General features: G+C 46.2%; 1 protein-coding gene across 6 annotated transcripts in view; it reads left to right on the top strand.

Moving 5' to 3' along the window:
- The window catches only part of ADGRD1 (adhesion G protein-coupled receptor D1), a 218,311-nt gene that overhangs the window by 172,898 nt on the left and 18,602 nt on the right, over positions 1-26,811 (top strand). For 5 of the 6 annotated variants that reach the window (XM_053280100.1, XM_053280102.1, XM_053280099.1 and 2 more), the window contains one exon: positions 13,865-13,956. In XM_053280100.1, coding sequence (XP_053136075.1) covers positions 13,865-13,956 — 92 coding nt within the window. Of the gene's footprint in view, positions 1-13,864; positions 13,957-17,450; positions 17,741-26,811 lie in introns of those variants that run through there. The other variant, XM_053280101.1, reaches the window with a different exon arrangement.

Below are 26,811 nucleotides of genomic sequence, written 5' to 3'. Positions count from 1 at the left end.
CGTGTGTGTGTGTGTGTGTGTGTGTGTGTGTGTGTGTGTGTGTGTGTGTTGGCATCCTGCCTTAACTGTTGCTCTGTGTTACACAGCAACTTCCCCTCACCCAAGCTCTTTGGAGCAGTGATGGTCAAAATCCAAAGGAATCCCATTGGAATCTCTTGCTTGAGTCTGAGAAGGTCTGGTGTAGCCCGAAGCAGATTAATCTCCCACATTGTCCTGCTCTTCCCACTTCATGCAGACCTACCTAGTGCAATTGATGAAAGTGCCATGCTGGCGGAAGCACACGCCATCTGCTTAACGATTTCCTATGTGACCTCACAAGGGACTCTGCAGCCGCAATAACTCGCAATGGCAAGTGTTGCTATTAATGATGTTGGGATGCAAGTTAAATCAACTCCCACCACCAGAGAGTGTATTAAAAGCCAAGCTTGGATAATTCGTTCAAGGGAGCACCATGGAAATCAAGTGGGGAAAAGAACGAACCTGCAGTTGGAGGAGTTTGTTCAATTGATTTTTGTTAGGTTAATAGAGAGTCATTCCCCCCCCCCTCAAAAAGAAATCTTTCTTTTGTGAAAGGTGACAAGGGGACCCAGCTTTTCTGGGGTAATAAGATTGCCATCCATTTACACTAGGTTTCAGAAACTATCGCCCAGTTCAGTCACAGTCATATCCCTTATTGTTGTTTGTTTGTTTGTTTGTTTGTTTGCTGTTATATAGGAACAGAGAAAACTGCCTTGCTATAGATCATTGGTCCATCTAGCTCAGTGGCGTCTACACTGACTGGCAACAGCTACTCCAAGGTTTCAGGCAGGAGTATCTCCCAGCCCTACCTGGAGATGCTGCCAGGGATTGAACCTGGTACCTTCTGCATGCAAAGCCGATGCTCTACCACTAAGCTGCAACACCATCTGTGCTTTTGTTTCCAGTGGTGTCATATCCAACTGCAATGTCCTCAAATGTACAGCCCCAGAAACTAGTTGGGCTTCGAATCTGTGCTCGAATCTCGATTCGTGCACATCCCTAGAATGAACCAACAGTCTGACTCAGTATAAGGCATATATACACAGATGTCTTTCTCTCTCTCCCAATATCTGAGGCATTAAATTTAATGAGGCTTTCTCTGGAGAAAGATTGAAACTTCTGCAAAAACCTGAACTGTTTTTATTAGCGATATTGTTTTGATATGAGTAAACCACAGCTTAGCCTGCCAGCGGCCAGCGAGCCAACAATCCGGAATTCATGTGTAATTATACTGCCGGAAGAACAGCAACCACACAAAGCGTATCTTCAAAATATAGCCGTTGGCTCAACATACAATTCCCAAATCTAAATGTTTATCCCCATCGTTCAAACACCCTAATGCGCACAAGCCCCGTTGGGGCTCGCATCTACACAATTAGGCCATAATTCTGCCTCCGAATTAAGGTGATGATGTTTGGGGAGCTTAAAAAATATATAATGAGTATTTTGTCAGCCGTTTCCGCCCCCCCGCCCCCCGCCCCTGCCCAATTCAAACCATTGACAAGGTATTTATGCCAGATGTCGGGAACAGGGATGGGGGAACATCCACCAATGGAACAAGTGGGTGGTTGTTTCTTAGATTTATTTCATAATATAACGCAGAACGGCTTCCTCGCTCCAGCTGGCTAGAACACGGATAAAGCCATTGCTATCTAATCTGTTTGCTCGAACTAGACGCAAGCACCATTATCTCTACCCTCCATTTTATCTGCCGTTTAAATTTCCTTTGTTTCTTATGCCTATTCCTCCCCAAAATGTTTACTGGCTTCTCACAGGCCTGTGTATAATTGACTCTGAGCATCGGTGGCAATCTGCATATGCAAATAAACCACCCCAGCAGAATCCACACCACTCAGTGTTAACTCCTGCACATGTTTCAGTGGGGACCCACCTGGGCACGCAAACAGCTTATACGCATGCGTGGGAGCCTTCAAAATGGCCACCACGAGGTGGGGAAGGGCTGGAAAGGCCCCAAAATGGGCCGAACTGGCCCCGTAAAGACAGGGAGGAGGCCGGCGGAGGGAAGGGGAGACCTTAGAGATCCCCATGTGGCTGTGGCAGCACCCCCCAGAAGCAGTAGAGTTAACCCAGACCTGGCGGTGAGGTGTTTTTGTTTGTATGTTTGTTAAAATTAGATTCCGAACTCGAGACTGGCTCTGAGCCTGCCTGTGGGGTTTGGTTTGAGGTCAAGCTGAACTGGGCCTACTCTGGCTGGAGGGTGAACCCTTGAGCCGATCTGGTTCGATAGAGAACCGGCTTGATCTCGAGCCAGTTCGCACATCCCTAATTGCTAGAAGCAGTTGCAGCAGAAATTGTACTGAGTCTATATGCACATACGGACACACCCTATGCTTCAGGATATGGAGAAACCCTCTGACAACATTCTCAGCTATTTCTCCTTTATGACACTACCACTACGGAAATTTATATACCACTTTTCAACAAAAGTTCCCAAATTGGCTTACATAGGAAAATAAGTAAATAATACATAAGATGATTCCCTGTCCCCAAAGGGCTCCCAATCGAAAAGGAAACACTAGGCAGATGCCTGCAACAGACACTGGAGGGATGCTGTGATGGGGATGGAGAGGTATAATTTACTAAATATAAGAGAATCACTTCTTTAACTGACCTTGACATTCTCTTCACATTTTGGATTCTCAAGACACACATCCGTCATCCACGCATTCAATGGAATTACTCTTCCATTGAGTGATGGTTCCATCCCCTAAGGGGAATATCTTCCAGTGCTCACATGTAGTCTGGAATTCTTACAGATTTAATTGAGTCATTTATTGGAGAATGCACTTCTCTCACTTATGCTCTGCATGCTTGCTGTGAAGAAATTGTGTAGCGTGGAGTAAGATCTAGGGAACGCAGTGCAAGGGACAACCTTTACCAAGAGGATTCAGCCCAGGCTGGATCAGCTCCCATTCCAATATGACGAGCTTGCAAGTGATCTGGAAGGCACTCTGTCGACAGTTTAGGTTTGAAGTGAAATATAATTGGCAACCACCAGCCCTCCCCACATTCTTTTGGCTGCCTGAAGAATGGAGCAGGGGAGTGGGGGAGTCTACTTTCCCAACTAATTATTTAGATGGAGAATAAAATGTCAGGATCCAGCTGAATAATATCAACAGACTATTATCCGACGTTCTTTGGATGGCTGAATAATGAAGATGTTTGTTTGCAATTATTATTCAGCAGAAATCTGTCATCTCACCCCAGCAACTGAACAGGCTCTGCTGCCAACCTAGAGTTGTATTTTGAAATTGTGATGCAGCAGGGTTGGTTTTTTTTTTGGGGGGGGGGTTGGGGGGGGGAAAGAATGGGGCTCAATAGGACTACTCCGGCGTCTGCGTGTGGTTGCTCTCACCTTTGATTGGTACTGCTACAGAACGTGGAACTCAAGATTCCCCAGCCTGAGAGGAGAGGGAACCTTTGGTTGGTGCTGCAGATGATCACATACTTTGGTTTGTTGGAAGTAGTTGTGCCAGAGCCACACAGCTTTGCTTGGCTCCCCACTGAGGCCCTGGAGTCTATCCCAGCCTGCCTTGAACCATTTTGAAGCCATCAGTACTGATGACAAAGGGAGAGAGCTCACCTGGAATGAACCAGAGGATCATGAAAAGTGTAGGTTCAGACTTAGCCCTCCATCAGATGTAATGCTGGACCGGGCCTGCAACCCCCACCGCTCTCCCGTCCACTTTCGCATGTGCGGGAGACCTGCTTCTCTGCAGACAGCGAGACTGCCGAGAGGTGGGGGAGTTGGCTGTGCGGGCTTCCTTCTTGGCAGAAGGACAGCTCGCACAGCCAATTGGGCTGGAGTGAGGGAGGAGCTTCCTCCCTCAGATCCAGCTCCGTGGAACCGAAACTGTGGTGCCAGTGTTCGGACATAACACTGGCACTACAGAACCGGAGTTGGAAGCACCTGGTTCAGAATGGAGTTTGGAAAGGGAAACTGCGGGTCCCATCTCACCTTCTACTCCAGTGTCCCAAATTCAGACATGCATCCGAGGAAACTGCTATGTCTGAATTCATCGATAATCAGCACCTGAGGCGGAGCTGTACCTAATGCAGAGCTGCTCAACTTCGGCCCTCCTGCAGATGTTGGTCTACAACTCCCATAATCCATGGCTATTGGCCACTGTGGCTGGGGATTATGGGAGTTGTAGTCCAAAAGCAGCTGGAAGGCCTAAGTTGAGCAGGCCTGACCTAATGCATCAAGTCCATTTCAGGTCTTGGTTACAGGAGCTGGTTAGTGGCCCCAGATGAGGTTCAGATGACCATGAACAAGTCAGTTACTGATTTTGTACGCAGTTCCCACGTTATGTGTGAACCCGCCCTCTGTCTGTGTGCCGATCCTAAGACCAGGGCAGGCTCAAGTTGCTGGGGACTTCCAGAGAGTGCCCCTTCACTGCTGGAGGGAACAAAGACACTGCTAGTGAAGGATGGGGAGGCAGTGTGTGTAGGAACTGAGAGAACACATCAGCGTAGTTATCAGATAACTCTTACCTTGTATGGGACCTAGCTAGGCTGGAGGAAGTGCATGCTGACCCTTACTGTGGTATATGTCATGCCGAGAGAAAACCAAAATGGCGTTGGGTTGCTGGGACTCTAAATGGGTCTCTCAGCCCAAACCTTCCACTTTTTGGAAGCAGAGATGTTGCTCGACCCTCTGCCAATTAATTCTGCTTTTTCATTTGAGCACTGGGATTTCCCTGTCGGGCTAATGTGGTGGCCTCAGCAGCTCCAGGGCAGGCCCCAATAGGGCTGCCGGCAGCACAGCTGGCACAGGGGTCCAGTGGGAGGCTGGAGGGAGCAGGTGGCAAACCTAGTGAGTGCTTGGCAGGTCAAGAACAGAGCCAGAAGGGAGGGAGAATGTCCAAGTCTCAAGTCTCGGGATCTTGCAAGACGGGATCCTGCGAGATGCTATACTGAACTCGTGTGAGAAAGGCAGAGTTTGCAGGGAGTAATTTAAAAGCTGCTTCTGGACTACAAAATGCTGGGCCAGTGATGAGAGGGTCATTGAGGCTGTGGGGTACACGGACGTCCTGAGAGGCTCCCAAAAAGGCATAGAGAGGAGGGCAGAAGCCAAGCAAACCACAAGTTAGGAGAGATGGGGGTCCAGGTGAAGTAAACCTCTGCTTATATCCCTGAGATAGGAACATAGGAACATAGGAAACTGCCATATACTGAGTCAGACCATTGGTCTATCTAGCTCAGTATTGTCTTCACAGACTGGCAGCGGCTTCTCCAAAGTTGCAGGCAGGAATCTCTCTCAGCCCTATCTTGGAGATGCTGCCAGGGAGGGAACTTGAAACCTTCTGCTCTTCCCAGAGCGGCTTCTTCCCCCGAGGGGATATCTTGCAGTGCTCACACATCAAGTCTCCCATTCACATGCAACCAGGGCAGACCCTGCTTAGCTATGGAGACAAGTCATGCTTGCTACCACAAGACCAGCTCTCCTCTCCTGACCAGCTCTCCTCTCCTGACCACAAGACCAGCTCTCCTCTCCTGACCAGCTCTCCTCTCCTGACCACAAGACCAGCTCTCCTCTCCTCTCTTCTCCTCGCTGAGCAGAGTGGGAGGGAAGGAACAACTCTGAAGGGAGGACGGGCAACCCCATCACAGCTTGGAGCCTCACACCCCTTAGAGGAGGGGTGTGCATGAACCATTCGCCTTGAACTGGGTGCATTTCAGACCACGATCAAACTGAACCAAGCCCGGTTCGGGTGAAGGAGTTCAGCAGTGAACAGGGGCATCTGGGCAAGGGGGTGGTGAGAGAGGTAATAAGGTTCGTACCCAGTCTGCGCAGCTGCCGGCAGCACCACTCCCCTGCCCCGGTGTGGCCCCCAAGTGTGCGCGATGCCTTCTCTGTTCAGCCATGAAGTTCCCTGGTTGATTTTGGGCCATGCACTGTCTCTCTCTTAGCCTAACCTACTTCACGGGAGGATCCAGCAAGTGGGTAAGAACCACGTAGGCTGAGGCTGGTTGCCCTTGCAAGGGGGATGCACATGTAAACAATAATTAGGGGGCTGCCTAGATCTGTAAGAACCTGTCCCATCACTCAGAACGGGTCTTGCAGCAGTGAGCATGTATTCTTAAGCACCTTAAGGATCCTTTCCTAAGCAGGGTCCACCTTGGTTTTGCATTCGGAGGGGGAGACTACATGTGAGTGTTGTAAGCCAGGGCTTCTTAACCTTGGGCCCCCAGATGTTGTTGGACGACAACTCCCATCGTCCTCAGACATGGCCTTTATGGTTGAGAATGATGGGAGATGTAGTCCAACAAACATCTGAGGGCCCAAGGTTAAGAAACCCTGTTGTAAGCTATTCCCCTCAGGGGATGGGGCTGCAGCTCAGTGGCAGAGCATAGAAGGTCCCAGGTTCCAGCCCTGGCAGTATCTGCAGGGAGGGCTGGGAAAGACTCCTGCCTGAAACAGTTGCTGCCAGTCAGTGTAGACAATACTGAATTAGATGGACCAAGGGTCTGACTCAGAATAAGACAGCTTCCTATCTTCTTTGGATGGCCTTCCCTGGGTACCCACTTTTGAAAGGGTCATGATCAAAGATGATGTATTTTCTGGGGCGGTGACCCACCGCAGAACACCCAAAGACACTGGTCTAGCGCTTACTCTTTGTGGACTACACAACTTGTAGACGGCACAACTTCGGCCCTCTTGCAGACGTTGGACTACAATCCCCATAACCCCTGGCTATTGGCCACTGCGGCTGGGGATGATGGGAGTTGTAGTCCAAATGCAGCTGGTGGGTCAAAGTTGGGCAGCCCTGCTTGATAGTATTAGGCACCAGGTTGAATCTCCCCATCTTCTTGGTCTGGGTTTTCCATAACCAGCGAGGCAGGTTTTAACAGTGCTTTTGAGGGTTTTTTGGTAACGCTCTTCCTTGCTCTGGCTTTTAAAAAAAGTTTTATTTTATTGAGTTTATATTTAGTGGTTTTATTGTATTCTGACAATGTTTTTATGTTTTTCGGAGGGGAGGGAGCCACCTTGACCTTTCGCAGTGAACAGGAGGGATATAAACACGATGCATAAACAGAGGGATATACACACCCAGTAATAATCTTCCTGGGTGGCTTTTAAACTGATTGTGGTTTTAATCTTTCTCTCTCTGTGGTTAGAAGCCATTTCAAACACTATTGGGAAAGCAACATATAATTTCTGTGAAAATGCCTGGGAGCAGAGATTCCAGTGAGGTGAACGTACACATCACAGGTTACCGAGGAAGCAGCTTTGTACCGAGTCAGACGGTTAGTCCATCTAGCTCAGTATCGTCTACTGGCAGCCTCTTTCCAGAGCTTCGGGCCGGAGTCTTTCCCAGCCCGGCCTGGAGATGCCGTAGATTGAACCTGGGACCTTCAGCATGCAAAGTGGATGCTCTTCCCTTGAGTTATGGCCCTGCCCCATCAGAAACAAGAGTGGTTTTTCCCCCACACCACTGTAATCTCTCTCTAACACTCCTCACCTATCTCCAGCTATAATCACTTCAGATAATGGCTTGCAATCAATCTTGACACTCTTCTTTATGAGGAAAGGCTAGCAAAAGAGGTTAGGAACATAACATCATGAACAGAGTAAAGAGAGCAACTCTCTCTCTCTCTCTCTCTCTCTCTCTCTCTCTCTCTCTCTCTCTCTCTCTCAGAACTACAGGTCTCCCAATGCAATTTATTTCCAGTTGATTCAGAACTGGGATGAGGAGGTTCTTCGTCTTCACACAATTGATTTAGGGAACTCACTGCCACATGATGTGGCGATATCTGCTATCCAGCTTTAAGAGGATTACACACATTGATTGAGGAGAGTTCTATTGAGGACGAATTCATTTTATTCTGTGAGGCTATTCTCACGCCCTCTCCTTAACCCAGGTTAGTGGAGCAAGCGCTCCACTAACCTGGGTTTTCTGGTCGTGTGCTGCTGTAGAAACGCTCAAGGAGACCCCCGCCAGGAGGCTGAAACAAGCCTCCTGGTCCCGGAGGTCTCTCCAGGATTCCCTGTGCACTCGTGTGGGGCATCCCGAAACTTTTGTGGGCTGCACAGCCCCCGATCGCTGCAGCCCCCACCAGTTCCGTGATGGAGCCAGCAGCCATGTAGGTGGCCCATCTGGCTGCCCAGGGCTTGGAGGCTGCTTGTCTGCTAAGCCCACTCTTCCCGCAGACCCACCAGCAGCTCTTCTCACCGATCATGAGAAGAGCTTCAATATGTGTAGCCACAGGCTTCTGCACCAAAGGAAAAAAAATCACCAATCTGGCTCAGATACACAGAACACAATACAAAGCCAGGTCACATAGAACGTTAATACTCGATTCGCTGGATAAAAAGCTCCCAGTTAAACTCAGTCGCTCTTGTCTGAAAAAAATTAGCCCGTATTTTGAAGGCCGTTAAGGCATATGGGGTTACACAGGGAGATATCCCTGCATTGTGAGCTGATAGCAGAAGAAGCCTTTAATCTTCCTCTGAGTCTAGCTGATAGATGGACAGCACCTTATCAAAACATTTCTCTCGTGCTGATAAATACAGAGGACAATGGAGTACATAATAAGACAAATCTTCAACCTGAGGATGGCCAAACGCACAAAGCCAGTGTGTGTGTGTGTGTGTGTGTGTGTGTGTGCGCGCGTGCAAACCGCTTTGGGAACTTTTGTTGAAAAGCGGTATATAAATATTCATCATATTCGTATCTGTGTCAAAGGAATTTGGTTATATCTACCACCAATCACTGCTGCTGGCATCGTTTGAAATCCTAAGTCCGCAAATGCCTGACTCCGTTTGTGGGAGGTTGTATTGACCAAGTAACAGGTTCTTTGATAATCAGTTTTCAACATGCCATACCATGGGGAGAATCTGGTGGCTGCGATAATTTTCCTGTCTGCCCTGACATCATGGCAGAAAATCCACTCTCTAAGCTTTGCAGGGTTAATCAAAGGGAGCATATTCATGGATAGTAGAGAATATAAATGAAGCCAACCATGAAAGGTGGCTTGACATTGTTCTGCTTGCTTGGAACCTCAAAACATTGCTTCACGAGGAACTTTCCTTTAGGGTAATCCATTTATTGAGGACTATAATTATGTCAGAAGTAGAAATGCTATGCTCAGAGTCACTATAGCTGATAATGATGACACACAACAAAGGTTTTCCCTCATCTTAGAAACAGAGGAACATAGGAAGCTGCCTTATGATTGATTGATTGATTGATTGATTGATTGATTGATTGATTAGGTGCTGTCAAGTTGGTGTCAACTCTTAGCAACCACATAGAAGGATTCTCTCTAGGATGACCTGCTTTTAAGGTCTCTCAGTGGTGCATTCATTGTTGTCATTATTGAATCCATCCACTTTGCTGCTGGCCGTCCTTTTCTTCTCTTTCCTTCAACTTGAAAGAGCCTTATACCAAGTCAGAATGTCTGCTTTATACCAAGTCATAACTTTGGTCCATCTAGTATTGTCTACACAGACTGGCAGTGGCTTCTCCAAGGTTGCAGGCAGGAGTCTCTCTTATCCTATCTGGAGAAGCCAAGGAGAGAACTCAGAACCTTCTGCATGCAAGCATGCAGGCACTCTTCCCAGAGAAGCCCTATCCTCTAAGGGAAATATCTTACAGTGCTGACACATGTAGCCTCCCATTCAAATGCAAACCAGGGTGGAACCTGCTTAGCGAAGGGAACAATTCACGCTTGCTGCTTCGAGACCAGCTGTCCTCTCTTCTTGCCCCAATTGTCCAGCTGAACGGTGGTTGGCCTCTGTGGGCGATAACAGATAGCAGGGCCAGGTTGATGGTTCATCTGATCTCACCTGGCGATTCTTGTGTTATTTCATTCCATGCTGCTCAAACACGCTGCAGCTTTGTAGCTTTAGTTAAGGCAGAATCAATGTCCCCCTCCTTGTTCTTCTCAACTCTCTTTAGCTTTTGAGAAGTTTTGGGCTCTTGACAGTCAGACCATCTTTTGATCAGCCGCCTTCAAGCGGTAAACTTTTCTTTGCCTCACCTGTGACTCCGGAGAGCTCAAAAACTGCCCATTTGTTACTCCTTTCAATGTCAGTCTTTTCAAGATGCTGAAGATTTCTGTTGAGAGATTCTTTTCATGGCATGGAGCTGTCTGATGAGCCCAGACTTCAAACACAGCATGCCTTTTTCCATGAAGACTTACAATTTCCTCCCATTTAAAAATGATCTCCTCTGCTGTGGTTGCATCTGACAGTATTCACCACCAGAAAGGATTACCGTGGTCTTCTCAAGTCTACAGCCTGGAGATTTTTCACTGACAATTTTGCTGCCAGAAAAGTTCTCTGTTTCCAAGCAATCAAGTCCTAGATGTTCTAAGTATTTTATAAATCTCCAGGCTCTTCTCTACTTCTAGACCCCAGAGAGACCATTTCAGATTTCAGGATAGGAGAGCAAAGAGACCAGGATGGAAGGGAAAATGCATAGCAAGGTGGAAAGGATGTTCCTTGGATCTATTAAAAGCTAAATTGCAAAAAAAAAAAAGACAATTTTTGAATTGTGAATTTTAATACCCCAGCACTGCCCTGAGGTATTAAAAAGTGCCCTGAGAGAGAAGTGCCTTTGCCCCCCCCCCCCCCCCGGTAATGGATGGAAGTTCATTTTTGCAGTTGGTACCAAAGCAAGCTGTTCAACTTTGAATAAAAAATTAAAGCCAGTGCATTTTTTTCTCCCTTGCTTATCCCAGACAGTACACTCAGTAAACAAGAACTCAAAAACTCAGCTTGGCACTCCTGTCAGGTGTAAGGACTTGTACAGTATTTAACATCAGGTATAAAACATTACCCACCACAAAAGCTCACCCCAATATTGAAATACAGCAGGGTAATGAATAATTTCAGTCTAGTCCATCAGAAAACATTACCTGGTTTTAACAAATTCTCATTGGGTAAGGGAAAATATCGTTACACCAGCCCTGCTTATAGTCAGCACATGAATGGGTAGTTCTGTGGAATAATCACCTCTGGTCTGAAACACAGAGCTTTTCAAAATGGTACCTCTCTAAGACACTCTTTCCAGCCATTTGGCCTCCATAAAAGCATAAGTTAGGACACCAAGAAAGGACGGGGGATTTACTGGAAAATGGTAGGTCCGGTTGTGGGTCTGGAAGGCTTCAGGAGCTCAGGAAGCCTAGCTGTGCATGTGCACAAGACTCCTGCATTGACCTAGCACGGCTTCAAGGAAGCATACTACATCCATGAACACTCCAGAGGGATCCGAATACTGTATTCCATGCTGGGACAGAATAAAGTTGCCATCAACACCGGAGCTTCTGGAATCCAAATGAGATTCTGAGATGGGTGAAGCAAACTTAGTGGAATTCAGATGGAAACCCGGGTCTGCTGGAACTTCCAGCCACGTACAAAGTCACAGAAGGGTCTTCTTATGTGCTTCTCAAAACAGCACCATGTAATTCAGGACTGCAGAATCGGGGAAGGAATTCAGAAGTATCCCTAACCAGAGTGATTGCAGGTTTAATTGAGGTTTTGTTATCAGTACCATGTCAGGAATAGCATGGGTCAGTGATGTTCACTTTTTTAAAAAGTGGGGGTCACTGCCAGAAAAAACCCCTGAGAGCAGAGGTGTATCTAGGGAAAATAGCGCCTAGGGCAAGCACTGAAATTGTGCCCCCTGTCTGTTTTCGGTGGCCATTAACATTTTTTTTATTTTAAAAAAATGGTGCCCCCTTCAAGTGGTGCCCGGGGCATGTGCCCTGCCTGCCCTACCCTAGATACGCCCCTGCCTGAGAGCCATTTCCCAGTTTGCTGGCCTCCACACACTACTGTGCTTCTCAGTCCTGGGAGGGCCCTTTAAAAGAGATGGAGCCCTCCCTTAAGAACTTTAGGAGGAAAGTGCTGGAATCTGGTAAGTGACAGAGGGATTCTATAAATTTTATATCTAAGCTTTTGACCGTGATACACAGCAACTTTCCCCTTTGAGTAATCAAGTCAATGTCAAACTTTTCTTTTTTTGAGCTGATTCAGAACCGGGAACCCATCCTAACCTTTTGGTGTATGAGCAGTTAGGGAATGCTGTTGCTGTGACTGTTTCACCTGGAAAGGCTTTGGCATATATATAATTAGCAACATGGGTCCCACCTTCCTGAATACATTCACAGTCATAAAGACATATTTTACAGACATTTCAGGTTTGATCTCATCAGTCTAAATCCTCCAGGACAGCACCTTCGGTAAATAAAACAGAGACCACCCCCAAGCCCCCTCCCATTTTATTTACTATGTTGGCATGTTTTTGAGACATGTTTTATATTGCCTCTTTTGAAGGACAAGATCAACATGCTCTAACATTCTTATATCAGATTAATGTTAACATTTCCGGGGATCTTCATGTGGCTTGTATGCATCCTTAACATCAGTCGCCAGACTTAAAATCCGGTCAACTGTTTCCTGTGTTAACAATAGCATTTCCAGGCCACAAGCAACGATTGTGCAGCACTGATCTGAAACACATATCTGAGCATAGGATTTGAAGATATCTGGAAAATTGCATCTCTGTCCAGCTGAGACATTTGTGCGGGGACAGCGCCTGCTGCTTCAATCATACAGCCAACACGGGAATTGTCTGTGTATGTACCCCTGCAAACAGTACTTCAGAATTCCTTATGCTTCTGCTCTCACCAGGCTTTTCAAAGCTCACCTCCGTTTTCTGAGTGTAATGTAGTCAGATTCATCCACTTGAAGTCCTAGAAAATCTTGCATGGTTACATGGCTAGCATGATGAGTTCTCACTGCTATCAACTCCCAGGGAAGGGGGGAAACCTATTATTAACTTTTTTTAAAAGTGCATTTCAATCTCACTCCGCCCCTTTCTCAAGATGCACCTTAACATGTATGTTTACTGGTGCTGCTAGGTTCCACTTGGCTAGAGGTTGCATATCAAGGCAAGGCTCCTCATCTTCCTAGAGAAAGAAAGGACACTGTTTTCAGTTACCCTGATCCTGGTCTCCACCCGCCTATGACACTTCCCCCCAGTAACTCCTCCTTACCTGTGTTCCAGCGGACTCTCTCACAATGGCCTTCATTATTTCCTGCCACATTTCATAAACTTTTTGTTCTTTTTCTGGGCGCTTGGTTGGTGGAAAGATCTGATAATCAGAACTTGTGCTATGTAATGGTTTCTTGGGTTAGGGTTTCCAACAGTCGGTGGCAGGGTTGGCTCCAAAGATCTCTCAGGGGACCCCATGATCTCATGGTTGGGTGACTCTGAAAAACTCTGAAGAACAAGATGGTTCCAAGGGCTGGGCCCTATTCCTATAGGCCCAGGAGGGCAGGGCCTGTTCTTAGAGGGGTCCCTTGACCCCATTTCAACCAAAACAATGACATAAAATTGCTGCAGCTCCATTATCACACCTGCGCTGTCAAGCCTTTCCAGGCTCTAAAATGTATTGGTCCAGGGAGGTGGGGCATGTTCTTGGAGGGCCACCTTCAGGGCAGGCCTGGGCATATTCTAGGATGGGATGACGTTGGGGTGGGGGGCAGAGCTTCCATGGCGAGGCATAGGCCTACTTTTGACTATTACAGGTGACATAAGCCTGCTTCTGACAGCTCCCAGTGATGTCAGCAAGCATGTAAACAGATGCACATGGTTTTTGACAGCTAGTATGTCTATAAACTACTGCTGAATCTTCACGCAGACCCCACCACTCATCCCCAAGTCTTATGATGAAGAATACTGGTACAGATGCTGGATCTTTTTGGCACACACTCTATGTTTTGATATTCATTTTTTAAAAGTCATCCTATCCTTCTCTAAAATACCCTGTTATCTGCTGCGTTAATGAAATCCTTTGTTTTCTCTTCTAGGTCAATATCTGCATTCTCATTGCAGTCACCAGAGTCATATCGAGAATAAGTGCAGAGAACTACAAGGTTCACGGGGATGCCAATGCATTCAGGTAAGCCCTTCTTATTTACCGTAGCTTAGAACTCCAAGAGGGTCTAGATATTTGAGAGTCTGTAGTGTGTGGGAAATGCTATCTAATGAGGAATCCAAAAGATGTGCAGAAACCTGAGTTTTTTCTTTTTTTCCCCCAAAAGCAAGTTTCTAGACCTCATGATGGCACTAAACAGGAACTTTACAAAGCATCCTTCTGGAGGGTAAAAATCCATGTGATGTTTTAGAGGACCAACATCTTACCTTGGGTTTTGTATAACTATGTGAACATAATTAGAAACTGGGACTTACACCCACCCACCTTAGATAGAATAATGATCTAGGTCAGGGATGGGGAACCTTGGCACTCCTGCAGATGTTGGCCTACAATTCCCATAATCCCTAGCTATTGGCCTCTGTGGCTGGGGATTATGGGAGTTGTAGTCCAAAAACAGCTGGAGTGCCAAGATTCCCCATCCCTGATCTAGGTTGATCTATAGTCTTATTCAGTAGGAGGCAGTTCATATGGCACCTGGGATACTCCTCTTCCTTTAGCACATCCGGAAAAGAAAAAATTCAATTCCTAAGCAGGGCAGTGAATGCTGCAGCAGCAGGTATAGTCTGGAAAATAAATACCACAGTAGCCCTATTAACATCTTATGTGTGCCAGGCATGCTCACGCTTACAACAGCAAGGGAGAACGTGTTAAGAACATAAGAGCAGCCCTGCTGGATCAGGCCCAAGGCCCATCTAGTCCAGCATTCTGTTTCACACAGTGGCCCACCAGATGCCTCTGGGGAGCCCACAAGCAAGAGGTGTGTGCATGCCCTCTCTCCTGCTGTTGTTCCCCTGAAACTGGTATTGAGAGACATCGTGCCTCTGAGGCTGGAGATGGCCCACAGCCATCAGACTAGTAGCCATTGATAGACCTGTCCTCCATGAATCTTTCGAAGCCCCTTTTAAAGCCATCCAAGCTGGTGGCCGTCACCACATCCCATGGCAAGGAATTCCATAGGTTAATTCTGCACTGTGTAAAAAAGTACTTCTGCTTGTCGGTCCTAAATTTCCCAACCTTCAGTTTCATGGGGTGACCCCAGGTTCTAGTGTTGTGAGAGAGGGAGAAAATTTTCTCTCTGTCTACCCTCTCTACTCCATGCATAATTTTATACATTTCAATCATGTCTCCCCTTAGTCGCCTCTTTTCCAAGGTAAAGAGCCCCAGATGCTGTAGCCTAGCCTCATAAGGAAGGTGCTCCAGGCCCCTGATCATTTTGGTTGCCCTCTTCTGCACCTTTTCCAGTTCTACAATATCCTTCTTAAGATACAGTGACCAAAGCTGTATGCAGTACTCCAGATGTGGCCACATCATAGATTTGTGGGCATTATAATATTAGCATTTTTATTTTCAGTCCCCCACCTAATGATTCTTAGCATGGAATTAGCTTTTTTTCACAGCTGCCACATACTGAGACGGCACTTTCAATGAGTGGTCCACCATGACCCCAAGATCTCTCTCCTGGTCAGTCACTGACAGCTCAGATCCCATCAGTGTATATGTGAAGTTGGTGTTTTTTGTCCCAGTGTGCATCACTTGCTTACAGTGAACCACATTTGCAATTTTGTCGCCCAGTCTTCCAGTTTGGAGAGATCTTTTCTCACAATCCGTTGTGGATTTCACTACTCTAGTTTAGTGTCATCTGCAAATTTGGCCACTTTGCTGGTCACCCCAACTTCTAGATTGTTTATGAACAAGTTAAAGAGACTAGTCCCAGTAACGATCCCTGGGGGACCTTGCTTCCTACCTCCCTCCATTGTGAAAACTGTCCATTTATTCCTACTCTCTGTTTCCTGTCCATCAACCAGTTACCGAGCCACATATGAACCTGTCCCCTTATTCCATGACTGCTAAGTTTACTCAAGAGTCTTTGGTGGGGAACTTTATCAAAAGCTTTTTGGAATTCCAATTATACTATTTCAACCGGATCACCTTTATCCACATGCCTGTTGACACTCCCAAAGAACTCCAAAAGGTTAGTGAGACAAGACTTGTCCTTGCAGAAGCCATGCTGGTTCTCCTTCAGCTAGGCCTGTTCTTATATATGCTCAACAATTTTGTCCTTAAGTATGCTTTCCATCAATTTACCTGGCATTGAAGTTAAGCTGACCAGCCTGTAATTTCCCGGATCCCCCCGGATCCCTTCTTGAAAATTGGAGTCACATTGGCTACTTTCCAGTCCTCTGGTACAGAGCCTGATTGTAGGGACAAGTTATATACTTTTGCTAGGAGATTGACAATTTCACATTTGAGTTCCTTCAGAACTCTTGGGTTGATGCCATCTGGCCCTGGCAATTTGTTAATTTTTAGCTTTTCAAGACAGTTTAGAACATCTTCCCTTGTCACCTCAAATTCACCCAGTTCCTCAGCCACTAAACCTGGAAAACTCAATTCTGGGGAGGGTATATGGTCAGTATCCTCCACCATGAAGACAGATGCAAAGAACTCATTCAACTTCTCTGCAATCTCCTTATCCTCCTTAATAATCCTTTTCACATCCTCATCATCTAAGGGTCCAACTGCCTCCCTGGCAGGTTTTCTACTTCTGATATATTTAAAGAAGTTTTTGTTATTCCCTTTGACACTTCTAGCTATATGCTCCTCATACTCTCTCTTTGCATCCCTTATTGTGTCCTTGCATTTCTTTTGCCAAAGTTTATGTTCTTTCCTGTTCTCTTCATTTGGGAGGACTTCCATTTTCTGAAGGAAGTCTTCTTCCCTTTTATAGCTTCCCTGACTCTACTTGTTAGCCATACTGGCATCCTCCTGAACTTGGTGGTACCCTTCCTCTTTTTTGGTATACATTCCAACTGTGCTTCTAGTATTGTGGTTTTAAATAAGTTCCTTGCTTTCTGGAGTGATTTGACCCTCCTGACTTTCCCTTTCAACTTCCTTCTAATCAGTCCCCTCATTTTTGAGATGTTTCCTCTTCTGAAGTCCAACGCATCTGTGTTGGACTTCCTTGACAATTCTCCACTCGCATATGTGCGAGTCTCGCCTGGAGCAACTCATCCCCTGTAGCCGGCCTGTTCATGTTCATGCTTATGGCCCCGTTTGTCTGAAGGAAGAAGTAAAATATCATGGCCAGTGCTGCATCCTGAATCACCCGAGGTTGCCGCTCATGGAAGCACTGGCCATCACGCTTGGGGAAGGGACTTCTTCCCCACTTTTGCTATTGTAAGTGTGAGTGCTGCTGGTACTTACAAAAAGTATTGATAAGGTTAGTATCAAGTCGAAATGTTACGCCCATGGGCAACCAACGTTCAACATGAAAACATCAACATTCTCCCAATAAACGACATGACAATGGAGCATCTGCTTTCAATCACACTTCCCGAAGAGTAATGTGTTGCTATTGAGATGCTTTGCCTCTCCCTTTTAAGCTAGCAGGGAACTTATCCCCTGTTGGCAGCCCAATCTGGCTAATGAAATTTCGCTTTGTTATTGTTTGTCTTTTCTAGAATCGAAGAGATGCCATTAAATAGGCCTCCATAAAGACTGATGTCCGAATTATTCAGCAATAAGCTTGAAATATTTGGGGATGAAAATGATGGCCTTTGGCTTGTGCTGGAAAGATACACAAAGCCTAGTCCTTTGGGAGACAAATAGGTTTGAAGAAAACCAGAATCTTCTCTTCCTGCTGTGATGGAAGCTATAAGCTTCCATAAATCATAGCAAACATCCACTGTTCTCCAACGTGGCTAGTGTTGATCAGTGTTTATATTGCTGTATTGGTTAGAATTTTCTTGTACAATGTTTGGGGTACATAAAGCACCACCTCACTGACAAATTCTGTTTCCCCAGGAACGAATACCAGAATTAAAAATGTCTGGCTCCATGTCTGACTCTGAGGTTGAACTAGTGTTGACTCTGTGCAGGACCTACTTTGTGGTGGCCCTTTCCTTTGGAAGTCCTTCTGTAAACTAACCTGTATGCATTACTCTCTTCAGCTTTTGGAAAGATAGGATTTAAGCTGGGGATGTGGCTATAATTGAGTGGATGGATTTAAAAAACCTGGGGGCCCCAGCTCTTGAGGGCCCCCCCAGCTCTACCCCTCCCTATTTTCTTCATCATCTCCTTCACTCTGGGGGGCCACCAGGGAGAAGTGAACATGGGCCCCCTCTCCCCTTTCTACACCCTGATTTAAGATGAGTCAAAACAATGTCTATAACTTCTCAGTTTTTAATTGATGCTTTGTGGGGAAGCACCCAAAGGTTCACACAGTGAGAGGAGGAAGGAAGAATCTCCCCCTCAGAAAACATGAAAATGTGCCTCTTTTTTCTGCATCTCCCATCACTGAGGGTTATATAAGACAGACAGACACATATGACTTTCTCTCTCTCTCTCCCTCCCTCCCCTTGAGAAAATACAAGGCACTATATTAACACAAAAGAGCTTCCACTTTTCATCCAATATTATTTTTGTGTGTGGCTACACCAAGTTAAGTTAGTCATGATCAGACCCCCTTGAAATGAATGGGGCTCAAGTTAGCCACGACTAACTTCTCACTGATTTCAGTAGCACTTAGGATGTTTAACTAGTCAGGATGTTGCCTTTTATTGTGAAGAAATATTTAAATATTGTTTTCCCAACAAAACTTTGCTTTACGAAGTGGTTTGCATAGCAAAGGGAATGAGTGCCCTGTCCCCAAAGAGCTTACAATCCAAAAAAGGGGACGGCCGTGATGGCCCCTGGGAAGATGCTACTGAAGATAATAGTGCTCCCAATAGGGAACAGAGAGCAGCCATTTCTCACCAAACCTAGCTCAGGCTAGCTGTATCTTTTTCCTGGGAAAAAAAGTCCATTAATTTGTCCATTTGTGCTGCTTGCAGCATCTTTGATAATCACTCCTTCATAGCCCGTGTTGAGACTCCTTTCCAACTTCATGTCAGTACAATTTTTGCTGCTGTAAGAAGTTCATGAGGAACAATTTATATAGTCTTTAATGACCATCTGCTAAATAAATAATTCAGCCATTTTCTTCTTCGTTCTTTTTTGCCGAGGTGAGTCCATCATTTAAGAGCTTCAAAGAGTGTGGGAAGAAGCCACACTCTTGTTTTTTTGCGGGCAGCTTTTTTTTCTGAGAAGCGACAGCCCTGTCAGCCATCCATCCGGATAGTTTGGTTCATTTGGCATTAAGCATGATGACAGAAATTTGCAAAATCCATCAGGTGTATTTTTAGAAAGGGAAAAGAAAGCGCTGGCTTGATTAAAACAGCATGACAGTGTTTTAGCAAGGAGAGGCAAGAGATGATCAACACCCTGCGGCTTCCTGCTGAAAATATGCATTGCCGTGGGGTGAGAAATTGACCCCCCCCCCGCAGAATAATGGGGTTTTAAGGCTGGAAGGGAGTACAGAGGTCAGCTAGTCCTTAAAAAGGCAATCTGGTCGTGTGCTTCATTGCCCAAGCGTCCTGTGACATTTTCCCTTCCTTCCTTCCTCCTTCCTTCCTTCCTTCCCCTCTCTCTCTGTGTTTTCTCCCTCCCTCCCTCCCTCCCTCCTTCTTTCTTTCTTTCTTTCTTTCTTTCTTTCTTTCTTTCTTTCTTTCTTTCTTGCCATTCCTCCTTCCAAAGTTCAGCATCCTTCCTCCCTCTCTCCCATCATTCCTCCCTCAATCCTTCCCACCACCTCTTCTATTATTCAAGGTGCTCAACAAAACCATAACACGGAAACAAAACAGCACAAAACCGTAATAAGAAAAGCAGCTAACCCAAGTAGAAAAACCAAGAGCACAGCAAGTCATGGATATAGACTGCAGCTTCACTTCCCTCCACCGAAGCATCCATCTTCTTTCCTTCTTCACAGTAAAGGCCTGCATGAAAATGCTGGGCCAGGCATATTTTTGCAAAACGTGAAGAGAGATTGTTACTGTCAGGTTCAAGGTCAAGGGAAAGGGGGAAATCACGACGCCCAAGAGTATTGAGCCAAAAATAGGTAGTGGGGAAAGCAAGTGGATGAAATTGATTGGGATGGATTTATATTGGGAGACATTTTAGATCCATGGTCTTTTACCCCTGGAGTTTGAAAGCAGACTTTAGAATTATACTCCTCCTCTTCACTTGTTTCACTTGTTTGTTGTGGTCTTGCAGTAGCAAGCATGAATGGTCCCATTTGCTAAGCAGGGTCTACCCTGGTTTGCATTTGAATGGCATTTTATATGTGCAGGGGCGTAGCAAGGTTGGAGTGGGCCCAGAGACAAGATTTTAGAATGGCCCCCCACCCTCACTAAAGCTCAGCTCATGAAGTCAAGAAATCTTAAATGAGGCTGAATTGTGGTAACAAAAAGCAGAGTAAAATTTCTATATATATTTAAAAAGGTTTTAAAAAATTGTGGACGATACAAGTCATTGAATGGTACTAGAGAAAGACATGCTGTCCTGGTAGCTCCAGGTCTTAACACTCACATCAGTTTCGGAGGATGAATACAACTGAAGGAAGCCCGGGCGGGTGCGCGGCTGGGGGAGTCAGTCATGTGACTTGCCTCGGGGGGGGCAAGGCAGTGAACCCCCAGACAATTGTCTTCCCTTGCCCTATTATAGTTACGTCCCTGTATATGTGTGAGCATCTGGCCCTTAGAGGGTGGGGCCACTCTGGGAAGATCCTCTGTCTGCTTGCATGCAGAAGGTTCCAAGTGCCCTCCTTGGCAGCATCTCCTAGATAGGGCTGAGAGAGACTCCTGCTGCCTGCAACCTTGGAGATGTCACTGCCAGTCTGTGTAGACGATACTGAGCTAGATGGAGCAAGGGTTTCACTTTGTAGAAAGCAGCCTTTCCTATGTTCCTATGTACATTCAGTCTGATTAGAGGGTGAGGATGACCTTCTCCAGATCTTTTTTTGCCGGCTATGATTCCAGAGCATAAGTAGAGTTATGTGATTGGACCATGACCTTGGGAAAAGATGGACTTGGGGTGGGAGTACTAGATGCTACTGAGACAGAAATATTGGCTAACAAGATGGGGAAGGCTGCTAGGGAATACCAACGAGAGGGGTGGTTTCCCTCTGTTCCCCACTTATGGGCTTCCTAGATGCATCTGGTTGGCCGCTGAGTGAGGCAGGACATTGGACTGGACGGACCTTGTCCTGATCCAGCAGGGCTTTCCTTATTTTTTAAAAAGGTAATTACAGCAAATGGAAGACGAGACTTGGATAGGGCTTTGTTTTCTACCTTGGGAAGCTTTTCTCATGTCCCCGTGTTCATGGATTGTTCTGTAGAGCTTTGGGACTAGTGCCAGAAAAGGATTAGAAGAAAGCCGAGAGAGCAGGGATTGAAAAGGAACGGCAACTCTACAATAGCCACTTGGCAAATCCTGGTCCAGAAATGAGTCCCCCACTACAACAATCTGTTAAGTGCCACTCAGATTGTGTATTAATCAGGCGGATGTAACCAAGAGCTCTTGCGAAATTTTGTCATATGACCCGTGACTTGACTTGGCAAGAATAAACTTGGGTGGGTGGGAGGGTGTTGATCTTCCCAGGCATTTTTAGAGACCCCCAGAGAGGAGGTTTGCTGGCAGTGGAGGATCCGATTTGCCCGCAAGCCTTGTTTCTCTTGGCAGCTGGCAGGAACAAACAGATTTCAGTGTTGCCAGTGATTGTTACAGATTTTCCATACCCAGCCATGGAAGTTGTGCCCAGCGTGTTGATTCAATTAACAGTACAGAACAGCACCAGCCTGGCCTTATAGCTCTTTACGGAGACACACATTTCCATTCCCTGCGACCATGTCAGTGCTCTGTAATTCTCTCACAAAACTGAGATTCAGAGCGGATGGAGAAGTTGGGTGTGTCGCAGGCTGGATAGCAAAAGGTGATTCTGTGGCTGGCATTCGGTGCCTCGCCAGGGCATTCAGGAGAGCATTTCTCTAGGAGGAGATCCAGAGAAAAATGTATTCTATATCTGAGAGCTGATAACTTGTTAAGGTGCATGGCTTAATATCCTGTGGTGTTGCCGTTAGATAGAAAAACTGCACACGGCCCCACCCACACCTGCAACCCTAGGACAGGGGCGTTCGAAGGTGTACTAGTCAAATCGCCACCCAATCAAATCAGCCTGATTCAACCAAGTTCAGCTTGATTCCACCCAAATCAAGCAGTGGTCCAGCTTGAGTCACATCAGGACCAATTCAATTTGGCCAGTGCTTTGGCTTTCCCCGCTGTGCCATTAGGTGGCCATATGGTAATAAACTATATAAGCCAGCTTAACCCCTGCTGAGCAAAGACACACCTTGAAAAGTGGTGCTTCTCTTTATTTAGCTGGGGGAGAGCAACTGGCCCTATCCAACCCCAGCACAGCATCCCTCCAGTGGCTGTTGCTGGTGTCTATCTTATGTTTCTTTTTAGATTGTGAGCCCTTTGGGGACAGGGGACCATCTTATTTATGTATTACATATTTTTCCATGTAAAGCACTTTGAGAATTTTGGTGAAGAGTGGTATATAAATATTCATAGTAGTAGTAGTAGTAGTAGTAGTAGCAGCAGCTGCCACACATGATACTCTGGCAGTATGCTGGGGGGGAAATGTTACCCTAGCATCTTCCGCATACCAATAAAGACTTTTCCAGTGCCATTTTGCAGAAGGGAATACTATCCATTAGACAGAGCCGTTTGGCAGGCTGGATTGATTTCCTGCCATCCTTTCTCCCTGACAAAACACCAACAAGCAGGGAAGGCATGGCACCCTCTCCTCCATCCTGGCATCGAAAGGGAGGTGAGGGATGGTGTTCCGGACGCGAGCTAGGGAAGGCATTCAACAAAACATATGAAGCTATGATCGTTAGCAAAGCAGAATGCAAGTAGCCGCTGATGATGTCTTTGAGCTAATTAAATCCTCGGCTCATTGGACATGACAAAATACAAACACCAGCCTGGGTCACAGTTTGTTAGGCTTAGGGGAGGAGAAGCCCCGAGCGAGCCAGGATAATATAGATGGCTAGAAATCTGAACGGCGGAAACAGTGGAAGGTAGAAATTCGATGGGCAGGGCATCCATCGGTCATGTCATGATGACTCACCCATGGGCTAAATGTCTGTGAGGTTTAGCAGATGGAGAGCCAGGAGGGATAGAGGGCAGAAACTCTTTCCCCAGCACAGCCATTTGCAGACACCTGCCATTTTGCAATGACCAGTGGAAGATGCATGAAACAGCTCTGACGGTTTCCTGCTCTGGCTCCTGGGACATTAAAAGATCTCCCTTGCTCCAGGAGGTGATGGCCATCAGGAAAGAGGTAATGCCTAAGGACACTGCCACCCTAGCCCCCTGGAATGGTACGATGAGATAACACAGTGCCGCTTTCATAGTGTCTTTTCAAAATGGAGGCCTCTATCTTGGGTTGCCAATTCTGGAGAAAAAAAGCAACATTTGACTGTTCCATATCCTGAGTTGGAACCATTGGTTCCACTGACCCAGTGTGGTCCGCTCCAGTTTATGATGCCTCTCTGACATTTGGCATGGGGTCCCCCCCACCGAGTTCTTCTGTCTGGGTAGCTATGCCACTTCCCAAGGATTTTCAAGATTCTGCTCTTCTGCAAAAGCTCCCTGCAGAACATAATGAGGCATGCCACAGTTTGTGTACCTTGGGAAGTGCAAACATGTTTGTGCTAGTGCAGCTCTAGTCTGGAACAGTGTTCCCTGTACCAAGGATTCCCAGATGTTGTTGACTACAATTCCCATCATCTCCCACCACCATCGCCTCTGGCTAGGGATGATGGGAGTTGTAGTCAACAACATCTGGGAATTTCATTGTTACAAGGAACACTGGTCTGGAATGGAAGTTTCCTACTTAGCAGCGCAACTAGCTAGCACAACAACACATTAGTCACGATACTGGCCAGTGTTTTTATAATTGTTTTGATTGTTATTCTTTCTTCAGAATCCTCTTGAGTCTTAAAAAATTAGGGTATATATTTCAAAATAAATAAGGAATCAATGCCAGGCCTGGGAGCAACCATACAGCCTGCTTCCTTTGCCTAGATCCAGTCCAGAGTTTGTGGTGGTAATGGTGGTGATGCAATTCTACTTCTAAATGCAACTTCACCAAAGTGAAGTTCTCGAGTTTGTTTTTCAGATTTAATCTCTGCTCAATACATCTTACTCCTAAGTGTGGGAGTAATATGAAGGTGCAATTATGAGATTTTTCTCAGCTGTTTTTCTTCTTCTGTCCCCCCCCCCCTTTTGTTTTTCTGTTTTTCCTTGAGACAAACATTTTAAATGGGCACAATGGATTTTTTTTTTTAAGTTCTTTTAGCTTGGGCAGCCTACAAATTTGGACACGGACTCTTTTATCCCGAAACTCAACGATGATAATGCATTTGTGAAGATTCTACCATATGTTTTTCTTTTTCTTTTTTAATTTTAAAGGCCTAGCTGAAAGCACTGCCCTCTGAAATAAAAGATCTGTGCTACTCTACAGAAAATATCCATTATGATAATATGCCGGGTTACATTAATCATGCAGCTTGACTGGCATGCATTTCAGTTTGGGGGCCTTTAAATTTTAATGGTGCCTATTCATTAAATCAGAATGTAGATGGGTAATAAACGAGTCTGCCGATAGAAAAAGGAGCACCTTCAGACAGAACTGCAGACCCAGCAGACATTTTTTAACCTACAATCTGTGTTGGCGCCATACGATATTCATGGTGTGTAAATAGGGGAAAGGGTAGTAATTTTCACGAGGAAGATTTGCCGCTTTCACATTTTAATGCCGCCAAAGAATGGGATTTGTTAAAATTTGATGAGCTCAAAATGATCCCCAGAGCGTCTGCAGGATGAACCTGGCTCACAGTTGCTTTGCCCAGGTTGGAAACTGAGGTGAACATTTGAGGATCTTCCAACATTATCTCCCTCTGAATTTTGCAGTGGATCTTTGTAGCCATTTTAAAGGAAATGATCCCTAAGATTAGCTATGCAAATGGCCTGTGCGCATACGCGGTGGCCTCCAAAATGGCTGCCACGAGCTTGGAGAAGGCTGGAACAACCCCCAAGTAGTCCAAAATGTCCAGGAGGAGACTGGGGGGAGGCCGACAGGGGGAGGGGGAAACTGCCACAAACCCTCCTGCAGCCACCAGCAGCACCCCCTGAGGCCTTGGAGGTGGGGGGAGGGGAAAAAACCCCATCCCTTGCACCCCTGAACTGGGCCCGAACTGGCGTGAATTTGAGCTGAGACAGGCCCCTCATTCAGGGTTCAAAACCAAACATGCCCGATTCGACTCAACCGAACTAGGAAACTCAAAACCGAACTAGGAAAACCATTTTGGTGCACATCCCAATACTGGGGTCCCAGGTTCTTTATTCTATGGAGGGGAGAATTAATTCTCCTGGGTGCTTCCCATTTATAATTTCCCTGGTCTCTATATAGTAAATGACCACCTAATGGCACAGTGGGGAAATGACTTGATTAGCAAGCCAGAGGTTGCCGGTTTGAATCCTCGTTGGTACCTATATCGGGCAGCAGCGATATAGGAAGGTGCTGAAAGGCATCATCTCATACTGCATGGGAGGAGGCAATGGTGAACCCCTCCGGTATTCTACCAAAGACAACCACAGGGCTCTGTGGGTGCCAGGAGTTGATGCCAACTCAACGGCACACTTTACTTTACTTTACTATATAGTAAGAGAAAGCAAATTTTATATGTTTTTAAAGATAAACAGAATAAAAAACAGTAGCATAAATAGTATCCAGATTTACTAATCAGTTTATTTGGTTAAAGAATTGAGGTCAGAATGACCTCAAAGTCTCTTCAAAATTACAGTATGTAGTTTCTTGATCCAATTCCTTTTGGGATTGGGAAACTACATATCATGTAGAAGAGACTTCATTGAAAATAATTGATATACATACCAGTATTATGATATTGTAAGTGGCATTAAGGGCATACAGCCATGCCATTTCTCTCTCACCTGCAGTCCAAAGGGCCACAGTCCAAGGAGAGAGAGAGAGATTTTTGGCTAGAATGTTGGACTAAGCTTGGAGAGACCGGAGTTCAAATCTCTGTTCAGCCATGAAACTCACTGGTGACTCTAGGTCAGTCACTGAATCTGTTCTCACAACCTACCAAGCAGGGGGAAGGCTTTGCCAACCTTGCCTTCCCCGCAGACGACCATCCTTAGTTTGACGGGAGCATGGGGCATGCTCCCACACAATCAGTGCTGCTCTGTGCAGCGCAGATTGCTCCGAGGCCGGGACTCGTTTTCCCAGCCTCTGCTATCCCACAGTGCACCACGCACTGAGCACAGTGCACTGGGGAATTCCCTCAGGGGATGGGAACGCTAGGTGCCCATCTGTGTGTCACATGACCCTGGGAGCTGGGTTAAGGGCGCATTTGCACCTTTTGTTGGGAATTCTCTCTGGTAAGAGATACCCTTCTATTACAGCAGAGTGCACTGAGGCACAACACAGCAGAGTCTGCCTAGACATGCGTGTATGCTGAGAGTAAAAGAAACTTGGAGCCAGTTCATAGTTTTCAATCAATATAAGGAGTCTTTATTGGAGAACTCCATTCTAGATAGGAAAGTGGAGATATAGGATCTCTAATCTAGCTAGCTAGCTGGATGCAGAGGGATGGTTTCTGCATCTCTGCACACATGGTGCAGGGAGAGAGGAGCATGGGTGGTGTTGCAAGGGAGAAGAAAGGGAAAGAAAGTGAGGAAGAGGAAGTGGCAGGCAGGAAGAAAGGAAGTCCCTGAGAGTAGCAATCTACATATCAAAGGGATAGTGTCTGAGCAGTAGAGAAGGGATGACCAATGTCTTGACCTCTCTAGCCCTCTGACTCACTAATCTCTCCCCCTCTGTCATTGAGACATGAGGCAGCTCAGAGTCCTTCA

This window comes from Hemicordylus capensis, chromosome 15 (assembly GCF_027244095.1).
Source record: "Hemicordylus capensis ecotype Gifberg chromosome 15, rHemCap1.1.pri, whole genome shotgun sequence".
Classification (NCBI taxonomy): Eukaryota; Metazoa; Chordata; class Lepidosauria; order Squamata; family Cordylidae; genus Hemicordylus; species Hemicordylus capensis.
This window is presented reverse-complemented; position numbering and strand designations above follow the sequence as displayed.